The sequence below is a fragment of the Halichoerus grypus genome, chromosome 3 (genome assembly GCF_964656455.1).
Source record: "Halichoerus grypus chromosome 3, mHalGry1.hap1.1, whole genome shotgun sequence".
Taxonomy (NCBI): Eukaryota; Metazoa; Chordata; class Mammalia; order Carnivora; family Phocidae; genus Halichoerus; species Halichoerus grypus.
This window is the reverse complement of record NC_135714.1, coordinates 17,710,291-17,722,429: the sequence shown is the minus strand read 5'-3', so window position 1 is coordinate 17,722,429 and position 12,139 is coordinate 17,710,291. Positions and strand designations below refer to the sequence as shown.

The 12,139-nt window shown below is 39.7% G+C and overlaps 1 protein-coding gene across 2 annotated transcripts in view; it reads left to right on the top strand.

Moving 5' to 3' along the window:
- The window catches only part of ADGRA3 (adhesion G protein-coupled receptor A3), a 124,714-nt gene that overhangs the window by 82,777 nt on the left and 29,798 nt on the right, over nt 1-12,139 (top strand). For both annotated transcript variants that reach the window (XM_078068449.1, XM_078068448.1), the window contains exons 11-12: nt 8,677-8,838; nt 10,970-11,173. In XM_078068449.1, the coding sequence (XP_077924575.1) occupies nt 8,677-8,838; nt 10,970-11,173 (366 nt within the window). The remainder of the gene's footprint in view (nt 1-8,676; nt 8,839-10,969; nt 11,174-12,139) is intronic.

Here is a 12,139-nt window from a genome sequence, read left to right as displayed (position 1 = left end):
GAGAGCGAGAGAGGGAGAGAAAGCACAGAAGGAGTGGGAGAAGCAGACTCCCCACTCAGCAGGGAGCCTGATGCAGGACTTGATCCCAGCACCCCGAGATCATGGTCTGAGCTGAAGGTAGATGCGTAACTGAGTGAACCACGCAGGTGCCCCAGAAACTTCTTATTGGAAAATTCCAAAAGGGTAGGAGAAATTCCAAAGGATAATGATATTAATTATCATTAATATCTACGTCTTACCTTTCACCAGACTTGAAATCTTGTTTCATCTGTCCACTGACTTCCCTTTGTCCCCATTCCATCCACACTCTCTCTCTTTTTTTTTTTCTCTCTCTTTTTCTTGCTTCCTTTCTTCTTTCTTGTTTTCCTTTTTCAGTGCAGGAACATTTAATACCAAATTCTAGATGTCCTATTTCATCCATAATTTTTCTGAAATAATCAGGAAGTTTAAAATAGAACCATGATACTGTTAATTATGTCATTCAAATGAGCTCTGAGTCCTTAATACCATCAAATATTTAGTCCTTGTTCAATTTTCCTTGATTATGGTTTTTAAAAATGTGCATCGTGATTCACATAATTTTGCAGTTGGTTATATGGGATTTTCTAGACAGATGTCACCAGTGAATAACAGTTTATGTGTTCCTATTTAAATTGTATTTTTAAATTTTTTTTTAATTTTTCTTTTTTAATTTTTTTTTTTAATTTTTCTTTTTTCTGGTTATACGTTAGTGAGAACCTCTAGAACAATGCTGTAATGTTGATGATAAGAAGTCTTAATGGGAATAGTCAAATGTATCCTTATTAAGTGTGATATTTGTTTGCTTCTGTCAAATGCCTAGGGGCGATACCAAGGTAAGGGGTTCGCTTTGAAATTAGTTCTCACCTTGAGGTTTTTCAGACCTCAGAAATAATGTGATGTCTGACCTTAATCCTGTGTGAAGATCAGCTGTGTTTACAAATTGTCCGGGAAGAGATTTTTCACCTCTCACCTTGTGAAACTGTCTTGACCTTGGCATGTTTGCTTGCTGGTTCGCCCTGACCCTGGAGGTGTCCCCTTTTTATTTTCAGCTTAGTGCAGTGATCTCCTCATGGGCCTGCGTCAGTGCGATCCAGGCCCTGCCTAGAAGGCAGATCATAGGTCGTAGCCATCAGAGTTCAGCCTCAGGGCTCCTTGGATTCCTGTTGCTGTTTTGCTCTTGGCCTCTGGAATAGTCTTTATGTTCTGACTGGTCAGTGGTGCAGGTTTTCCTCTCACTTGTTTTCGCTCAGCATTTTTCACGTGTTAGCAGGAGAATCATCCTGAGTACCTAGTTCTCCATCCTCCCAGAAAGGGAGATGCACATGTGTCTTTCATCAGAAAACACAAACTGTGCTTCCCTCGGGAGAATTAGAGGACTCTCTGGAGTTCAGCTCTTCCATTCACTATGAAGGTCTGGCTGAGGGTGCAGGGGGCCGCCCCCCAAGTTCCACCTCATATGTCCCGAGAATTTGTCACGGAAGTGGCTTTGTTGACCTGGAAGAGATGTTTGTCCATCCTTCCTTCCCTTCTTCCTTTCCTTCCTTTCCCTCCCTCCCTTCCTCCCCTCCCTCCCTCCCTTCCTTCCCTTCCTCCCTTCCCTTCCTTCTTCCCTTCCCTTCCCTTCCCTTCCCTTCCCTTCCCTTCCCTTCCCTCCCCTCCCCTCCCCTCCCCTCCCCTCCTTCCTGGTTTATTTATTTATTTGAGACAGAGAGCATGAGCAGGAGGGGCAGAGGGAGAGCGAGAGAGAATCTCAAGCAGACTCCCTGCTGAGTGCAGAGCCCGACATGGGGCTCGATCCCAGGACCCTGAGATCATAACCTGAGTTGAAACCAAGAGTCAGTCCCTTAACCGACTAAGTGACCCAGACTCCCCGAAATATTCTCCTTTCTCTTGATAATTACGGTATTGTCTTCATCACTTTGACTAGAAACACACCATCTTCCCCGGGTCCTAGAAGCTCTGCACTGATGCATATTTTTACCTGTGTCTCTTTTTTCTTCTAAGTCTGTATTTCCCACTCTTTATTTGTTTTCTTAATTAAAAAGAATAATCCTTTTTATTTTGCTAAGCTACTTTAAATCCTTTTTGTGAGGAAATGGGCCATAAATGTGACATTTACTCCACACAGCTTTATTCTCAATCTCTCCCCCCGCCCCACCTGTTTCCCTGGATCCCCCATGGTCCTCATCGTCCTGTTCCTCATTACCTTCTTTGCTCCTAGACCACAATAAAATCAGATCTTTAATCTTTGCCACAGGCCCTGGTGATTATCACAGTGAGACTCTCACTGAATATTGACTGCTTAACTAGGCGAGCCGAGAAGCCTGTGGTGGGATCCTGAGGCACTCAGGACACTGAACCTAGTGAAGAGGGACATAAATACACTTTTAAAACTTGGCTTCACAGTGGGGCAAGTCCTTCATTAAAAGTAAGCAGGCAGTAACATACTTAGAGATAGGTATGATCTCAGTATTATATGTAATTTGTATCTAGGAGAAAATCATGAGGACTGCCTGAACTTAATAATAATACCAGCGGCTGCTATTATTATTATTATTATTATTATTATTTATTACTATTTTTATCTAGTCGAGTTTGGACTGCACGTCATTCCTGTACAAGCCATCACCACCTTACCCGTCCCCAAGCAGCTGCCCAGTTCCACACATGAGTCTGTAATTCTTGCTTTTCTGGTTATTAGATTTAAGGGGGTGAGGGGAGTGGGTACCCCCTGCTGCTTAGCTGGAAAATGCAAACTGGGGAGGGGCCTAGATCCCTTGGCTTTTCTCAAAAATGACATGAATTTCTTCAGGAGGATTAGTTTTGTTTTCTGTATTTACTATGGAATGAAACCTTCCAAGAAATTCTCTTAGGGTTCTTGGTCTCATTTTACAAATGAGCAAACAAACTGAGGCTTGGAGAGTCTCAATAACTGACTCATAGACATTTAGCTGGCAGGTGACAGAGTTGAAGACTTAACCCAGGAGTATTTAAGGCACAGAAATATTCTGTCTTCAGGGTTATACTCTACTTCTCCATTAAAATTAAATTCAAGTTTAGTTTATGTATTGTGTGTTTCATATGCTAGCATATCAGAAATTCATGAAATTTACAGATGATGTGGATCTCGTTTTGATCAGAGTTCCAAACATATATATTGAGAACATGAAATATTCTTACAACAAATGACACTTAATACTTTCTTTGTTACTCATGTGGCATTTTCATTTCTTTACCCTTTTATCTTTGATAAAAGTGCATTCGCACGTGTTTTTATTTGAGCCTCAACCATTTAGTGTGACAGGTGGAAGAGCAGGTGCACGATTCCTCCTGACCCTTTTGTGGCTGGAGTGGCCTTCGGGAAATGAGGTCAAGGAGAAACACAATGCTTTTTAACGCTCCTTGCAGTTGCCAAACTATCTTTGTGTGTCCGATTGTAGGAATACTTTTTTAATCCAATGTAATTTTTCATGCGCTGTTATCCTTTTTGTGTCCTTTTTTGCCCCTGTGACAGATTCAGAACTGCTTCCGTAACCAAGCTATGGAAGTATACAGCATTTTGTGATTACCTGCTCTAGGGAATATTTTGGCAACAAATCCCTTTCCTAAGTTCTTAGCCATTTGGAATGAAATAATGAGAAAGATAGCTTGTTCTGTGTGAAAGCAATCACTCTTGGCTAGCTATGTACCCTCTTAGATTTCTTTTCTTTACAATTATTAACACACATTAAAGTGCATTACTAGCATTACCTAGTGGGCCATAGCCATGGCTCTTTGATCAGGTAATAATTATAGTTTTTCAGTAGAAATGATCTATCTGTCAGGTCTCATGTTGGATCTTTATAAAGTCCACACGTTTAAAACTAAAAAAAGCATGAGACAAGCGGAGTTGTAATTGTTAATTTATAAATTTATAAATTGCTAATTTATAAATACCTTCTATATTTATTTCTCTAGTACTTTAGAATCTGGATATTCTTATATATTATCTTTTAGGTGTTTGCAGCCAGTGGGAATTTCTTTGGTAGCCATAGAGTATATTTTAACCCCATCATCTCTTTTACCTATTTATTTTTGCATAAAAATTTGAACTAGCCTTTCATGACTTCTTTTCCCCCTTCTGCTTGCTTGTTTGTCTCCTGTGTATATGTGGCCAATAATTGAAGAAGCTCATGCAGTCAGAGTATCACATTGTTTCACAAGGCTCCTGGGAGCAAGAAATTTTTCTTAGGTTCTTCCACAGCAAATACACAGGGGTGATAGAAATCATTGGTGTGACAACCCATTTCTTTCCACAGTAGAGATGTTTTTTACTCCTGCGCAATTGTCCACCCGGTGTAGGTATGACCTATGTAACAGAATTTAAGCAGTACAGTACATCAGCCCCGGATAAGTGTTAAATCATTTTAAAATCTATATCCCTCCCCACATGCAAAATACTCCCCCAAACTCCAGTATTTTCATCCTGTTACTGCTTCCAGGTCAGGCTTGAGCCCCAGGATCCCATTATCAAAATCAGGTCCAGGTGTGTATTTGGCTCCTTGAATGAGAGGTTCCTTGTGTCGAGTACTTCTCAGTCTAAAGACCTATGAACTAAGGAGACAAGTTATGTGCCTTGCACACACCAAACACACAGTTGTGAGACAGAGTATCTCCCTCTCTAAAGAGGGGAAGTAGGAGTCACACAGTAGGACCTGGTCCATTGAGATTCTGAAGTTTAGCTGAGAAATCACCAGTCCCTTGAGTAAGCCTCGAATTAATTCTCCACAGCTCTTGGCTCCACCCTTGGGCTGTTTTTTTCTTTTAAATTCTGAGTGAGCTTTTTTCTGTACAAGTGGCCCATGGTTTTAACTGAAAAGAGTGTCAGTCTGTTCCTTGGCAAGAGTTGTTTCAGGGTTCAGAATCCTCTTTACATTTTGTGCTATCCCTGTCCATTATACTTCAATCTAGTAAAATTGCTTTAAAAATTTTTTTTTGAACTAACAATAGGTAATAATAGACAGACCCTTAGCCAGGTTATTCCAGCTAACTCTGAATTCCTGTTAAGAGTTGGCAGGTATTATTCCAGTCGCTGGATAAATGGCTGATGGACATATTCAGCAATTGGCCGTATTGGGAACCACTGCCTTTCTTTATAACTCTAGAAATAAGGGCTTCTTCTTCTTCTTCTTCTTCTTCTTCTTCTTTTAAGATTTTATTTATTTGACAGAGAGAGACACAGCGAGAGAGGGAACACAAGCAGGGGGAGTGGGAAAGGGAGAACCAGGCTTCCCGCAGAGCAGGGAACCCGATGTGGGGCTCGATCCCAGGACCCTGAGATCATGACCTGAGCCGAAGGCAGACGCTTAACCGGCTGAGCCACCCAGGCGCCCCAAAGGCTTCTGTTAGAATGAAATTCACCCCCATACCTGTTTGTTAGGAATATGTAGAATATATACTAGGATGCTAATAGTCCATGTGTTGTATAAAATGGATAGGCTCTGGATTGCATTGAAGTTGATTATAGGCCTTTCTGGTTCTCAGTTGATCTTGTTAATGTGTTGGGTTTGGGGGAAATGCCCTTTGAGAATGTCTGGGTCTATTAAAATAGGGTGTTTGGATTAAATCCTATTACTCTTCATCATATATCACTCTGGTGGGTTTGTTCACTGCAGTTACCGCAACCTAGTCACTTATAAAAAATGTGTTTACTTGCTTGTTTTGTATTTTCCTCAAAGATTATAAGCCCCCAGATAGATCTTGTATGTTTCTCTTACTGTTGTATCTCCATCGCTCTGGACAGTGTCTGGCTTACCTTGGTCCTCAATAAACAGTCAGTGAGTAAACGGAACTGTGTAGCTATTGGCTTGTACGCGAGGAGTTTTACTACTGAATAAGGGTATAAATATAAGTGAGACATTGTGTTGTCTCTGCTCTTGAGATGTTTACATTGGAAATAAAATAAGGAAAGAATCATGATATACTATGTTAGGGGCATTGAGAAGTCTGTGAAGTATTTTTAATTGAATGAGGTGGTGGCACTTTAGAGAGTAGAGAAAGGCAGTTTTGCTGGATGCAGTGATCCTTTCTATATATGAACTCAGACTTTAAAAAGGCACCCCTCTTTGTAAATTCAATTTTTTAATTTTTTATTGAGGTGTAATTGATATATTAGTTTTAGGTGTACAACATAATGATTCAACGTTTGTGTGTATTGTGAAATGATCACCAAAGTAAGTCTAGTTAACATCCATCACCATAGAGTTAGAAAATATTTTTTCTTGTCATGAGAAAGATCTCTCTTAGCAACTTGCAAATATACAATAGTGTTATTAACTATAGTCACCGTGCTGTACGTTACGTCCCCATGACTTATTTATAACTGGAAATTTGTACCTTTTGATACCCTTTACCTGTTTTGCTCAATCCCCACTCTCATCTCTGGCAACCACCAGTCTGTTCTCTTGGTGGTTTTTGTTTTGTTTTGTTTTGTTTTTTTGTTGTTTTTTCAAGATTCCACATGTAAGTGAGATCCTACGGTAATTGTGTTTCTCTGACTTATTTCACTTAGCATAATACCTCAAGTTAAGTTCCAACCATGTTGTCGCAAATGGCAGGATGTCCTTTTTTATGGCTATGTAATATTCCAGTGTGTGGGGGGGGCGTGCACATACATCACATCTTTTTTATCCATTCATCCATTGATAGACACTTAGGTTGTTTCCATATCTTGGCTATTATAAATAATGCTGGTATGAACATGAGGTGCGTATATCTGTTCAAATTAGTGTTTTCATTTTCTTTGGATAAATACTTGGAAGTGGAATTGCTGGATCATATGGTAGTTCTGTTTTTAATCCTTTGAGAAACCTCAATACTGTTTTCCATAAGTAAGTGGCTGGACCAATTTACATTCCCACCAGCAGTGCCCAGGGCTCCCCTGTCTCCACGTCCTCATCCCCTCTTCTTACTCTTATCTTCTCCATAGCCATTTTCACAGGTGTGAGGTGACATCTCACTGTGGTTTTGATTAGCACTTCTCTGATGCTTAGCGACGTTGGACACCTTTTCATGTACCTTTTGGTCATCTGTATGTCTTCTTTGGAAAAATGTCTATTCAGATGCTCCACCTGACTTTTAATCAGATTGGTTCTTCTGCTGTTGAGTTATATGAGTTCTTACATATTTTTGGATGTAAATGCACCACCCCTCTTAACACTCCTTCTAGAGCTATCTTCAAAGAAAGGCCTGTGCTGGAATTGAAATGTTAAAAAAAAAAAAAAAAAAAAAAGGCAATAAAATAATGAAGACCGCTAACCAGGTGTGGTTTCAGGAACCTAGTATTTATTATAGGAACTTAATCTTCACAACATTCAGAAAAGACAGGATTGTTGTTATCCCCCTTTTACAAATAAAGGAAGGTACAGGAGGGTAAGTGTGGTCAGGATTTGAAGTCGTGTTCTTCGCCCCTGTACTCACTTAGTTCCTTATCCCATTGTGTTCCAGCATTGCAGTCTGGTGGATTTCTGGTCTCCTTTGTGAAGTGAACCGTGGGTGGGATGGACCAAACATTTTCCGGTCCCACCTCAGCCTCATAATTATACATCTTAGGAAGAGTATTGGATGCAGAACAGGGTTGAAAAATTCATCTGGGATCTTCTGGGATGATCAAAAGACATCTGCTAAAACGGCCTTAGCTCTCTCGCTTGGCTTTGGGGCTTACCACCTTTGCTACTTGCTTCTTGATTAGAGGACCCAGCAGCTTGTAAATCCTCTGATCCTGCCTCTGGAATGCTTTTGTAGTTCTTTCTGCCATAGATCTCCATCTCATGAACATTCTGCTTGATACCAAACACCCTCGACACCAGTTTGTCTCGTTAGCCTGGACTGTTCATTGCATCTCTTTGACATGGGACATATAAGTCAGGATCAACAAGAGTTATTGACACTTTGCTGGGATTGCCTGACAGATGCTTACATCTGTGAGTGAGGAACTGAACTTAATAGAAGGAATTCAGTAAATGAAACAAAACAAGTGGTGGAAAAGTGAGCACCTCTTAGGATCCATTTGTTTGTGGCACTGGATCTTAAAGCATTCATCAGGCTGGGAGGAATGGAAGAAGTTCATTCGAGGTAGTGGAAACTGTATGTGCTAACATCCATCCAGTGGCCCAGCCCATGTGGGGAACTCAGTAGCTGGACACACTTAGGTTTTTGGACGTGACAGGATACTAATGAGGTGGTCATGTCTATTTCTTAATAATAATACTGAATTAACACTTACACAGAAAGAGGTGTTTATAAATGTTTTCCCAGACAAAGAGTTGAGATCTCTTTATTCTGGGAACCATGTGATGTCTTTCCGTTCTCCTTGATTAATTTAATTGCCTTTTTTTTTCCCCCTTGTCAAATGGAGTACCACCTGCCATCCTTCCCCAATGAGTTGGTTGTTGTTTAAGTATACCGTTTTGAGCTAAATATTACCAAATGGTCATAACCGAACGTGCTATGCCTATCTGGAAACGTTTCAGTGAGAAAAAATAAAAGTGCCCGTTGGGTTTTCACGTGAACATTGAGACTGATGGCTAATCTTGGTGTCTCATTGTGATTTTGATTATGTAAAACATCCTGCATTGGTTTTAAAAGTCTTTCTTTTTTCCCCTGCACACCTGCTAGCTAGGTGATGTGATGGTCGACATCGCAAGTAACATCATGTTGGCTGATGAGCGTGTCCTTGGGTTGGCACAGAGGGAAGCGAAGGCCTGCAGTAGAATTGTTCAGTGTCTGCAGCGCATCGCTACGTACCGATTAGCAAATGGAGCTCATGTTTATTCAACAGTAAGTGTAACGCTGTCCTTGAATTCTAAGAAAGAAATTCATTGAAAGCCAACTTGAACTTAAAAAAGATAAGTTTTTTCTCCCCCTCATGATAGGGTGGGTATTTTCCGTTACTGCTGATTATTACAGAATTTCCTGTTGTCTAACAGTTTAAAAGCTCATTTTGCTTTTGAGTAGTCTGTTTTCTTGGTAACTGTAAAATACTTTCTTAATTTGCTGTTTAAATGGTTCTCACCATTTAATCTAAAACCAAACAAGCACACGGTAGGTTTGCTGTACTGTCTGTCATTGACCCACCATCCAGTCCCGGTTTGAGAGAGTGTCTGATTGCTTGCCCACATTCCAATTTCAAAAGAGAACTGGGTGGCCCTCCAACCCATGTGAACTCTTGGCATTTCCAGTCGATGTCACTCTTGGAATGATGAGTTTTTATATTTAATAATCACTCTTAAGTTAAATAGTATTAAATTTTATTTGTGCTAAATTGAACTGGTGTCCTGCTGACTTTTTCTAAAAGTGTGGTAAAATATGATAAGTAAAGTCTCATTCCCTTATGACTCACACTCTGGAATCTTGACCATGGTTTTCATTTCCTAATTATTTCAGTGGGTTCATAGAATATTCTAGAAATCCTCCTGTGATTTTATACAATTAAAGATTACTGTTTTCCCAAAGATCAATGGGATCTTTTTGATGATACTGTGTTTTATTGTTCCTTTTGTTCAGTGAAGTTTAGGATTACCTCCTTGAATAATAAATGGAATGGAGGTCTACCTTGGCTGCTATCCTGACAACGTAGTTCAGGGTAATTTCTTTCTCAGATACATGAACTTACTTGAAACCAGCTCGCCATTTTTATGGCCACATTTTATCCTGTCTGGTCATCTAGATCCATTTTAAATCCCATGCTTTAGCCTTACTACTTGGCTCCAAGAGCTTCTTCCTTCCTCTGCACCTCATTGGTTCTTCAGAGAACTCTAGGATATAATAAAGGTGCATTGTAGGTGTCTACACTCCACTTCAAAGTGTTAAAAAGGTTCCAGGAAATTATGCATCTACTTGTAATGTGATACAGCTTCCAAAGCACCTCAAAACTGCAGTTTTCTTTCTTTTGATGGAGGTTTCACATGTTTGTCATAATAGTATGTATCTTTGCTCAGTAAAAGAATGGAATTTCATTTGTTAACAAATATAATTGAACTTAGTAAGATTTTTCACCATGTGTCATCCGTGTGACAGAAGCTAATGCAAAGATTTGTCAGTCTTGAGTATTTGGGGAAACTAACAGTTCTTTTCTACCATGCATATGGTGCGTGGCAGATTCTATGTGGCCTTTTATATTTTTTTAATTTGTATCTTATCTTCCTGATAGATTTTATATACCTCACACAGAAATTTTACGCTTAAAAAAAATTGAAAATGAGGACATTGTCTATATATGGTCCTTAGAATGGTGCCTTGCCGGTACAGTAGACATCACTCAGTCATCCGTAAAGAAAGGACGGAGATGCTGTCTACCTGCAAAGAGTTAACTTCATTTCCCCGTAATAGAAAAGAGTAAATATGGCATGAAGTATTGGAATGAGGAGACCTCTATTTTTTTTTTTTTTAATTTTACTTTTTAAATTTTTATTTTAAAGTAATCTCTGTACTCAACGTGGGGCTTGAACTCATGACCCCAAGATCAAGAGTTGCCTGCTCTTCCAACTGGGCCAGCCCAGAGCGAGGCGACTGTTAAGAGTGTTATTTCTCAAACCCTAATACTCCTCTTGTATTATCATTAAGAGAGTCCACTGATTTCTCTAGCTCATTTTTTTTAATAAGACACTTTCATTTTTAGCTTATAGTTTCCTCAAAGTGCTCTTTAAATGATTTTTAATTGATTTCTCACTTATCTCTGATCCTCCATACTTTATGACTTGTTTCCTCACTTGGTATCTGTCTAGTTTAGGATATCCTTTGGTTTCCAGCATATTTTTTTATGTGCCAATTACCTGCACAATGTCTTTGTTAAGTAAGAAGTGGAGCTTTTGCCTCCAGCTTATGTACAGTGATTTGTGTTTGAAAACTCTTCGAAAGTGCTTTCCCCTCATCCTGTAAACCTTTCATAACTCCTGTTTGACTTTTGAAGTATTCACCCAATATTGCTCTGGAAGCTTATGTCATCAAGGCGGCGGGCTTCACTGGGATGACGTGCACCGTGTTCCAGAAGGTAGCAGCCGCTGACCGGACAGGCCTTTCCGAGTATGGGAGGCGGGACCCGGACGGAAACCTGGATAAGCAGCTGAGCTTTAAGTGCAATGTTTCAAATACGTTTTCAAGTCTGGCACTAAAGGTATGTTGTATTCCATAAGCATTTAAGACTCTTTACTGTTAGTACTGTCAGATTAGAAAACTCAAAATGGTTTGCTTTGCAAAATAACCTAATTTTTAGAAGCTATTTGGGGGCGGGATAGGGTGGGTATTGGTATTGTTTTGGCTGTTCTTTGAAAAGAAATTCAGACTGGGAAGGGACATGTTATGATTTTCATGGGCCTAGACACTTTTGCCCTTTGGACCCCATTCTCCACACAAAAATATCAAAATTATATTTTATGACTGCAAGTGGTAAAAAGATGAATATATTAATACATTTTAGAACATTTTCTTTGACCTGAAAGTTCATTTTTACGCTCCCAATTTTAAAGACATGAAAATATTTCCATAGACCTCCTCCAAATATTGCGTGCCCTTGGCTCTGTGTCCACTGGACCTAATGGAAAAGCCAGCCTTGAGATCGGGCATTTAATCAGGCAAGCTGTAGATCAAGATTTTTGGCAAAGAAGTGCAAACATGTGATCTGTCTTCAGAAAATGTGTGTTTTATTGCAATGAAAAGCATTTTTATTGAGTTTCAACATTTGGGGTATAGATGTGTTTCATTAAAACTACATCGAAGCACATAGTGGAGGTATGATTCCAACACCCTAATGGGACCACATTTTCTCATTTATCTTTGTGTGGCCATGTGTAACTGTGTTCTCTATGGATTTTAATTACACAGTATGTTCTTTGGTTCTGGCTTGTCCCTGAATTATATCACAAACAGCATTGCATTCACTTTAAAGGCTGCATGGTAATTGATCGAATGGGTGTTAGGTGTCCTGGTACTTTGTGGGCACTTAGTAAATATTGAATGAATGGATGGATGGATGGATGGATGGATGGATGGATGTGGGCACTCAGTAAATATTGAATGAATGAATGGATGGATGGATGGATGGATGTGGGCACTCAGTAGATATTGAAAGAATGAATGAAAG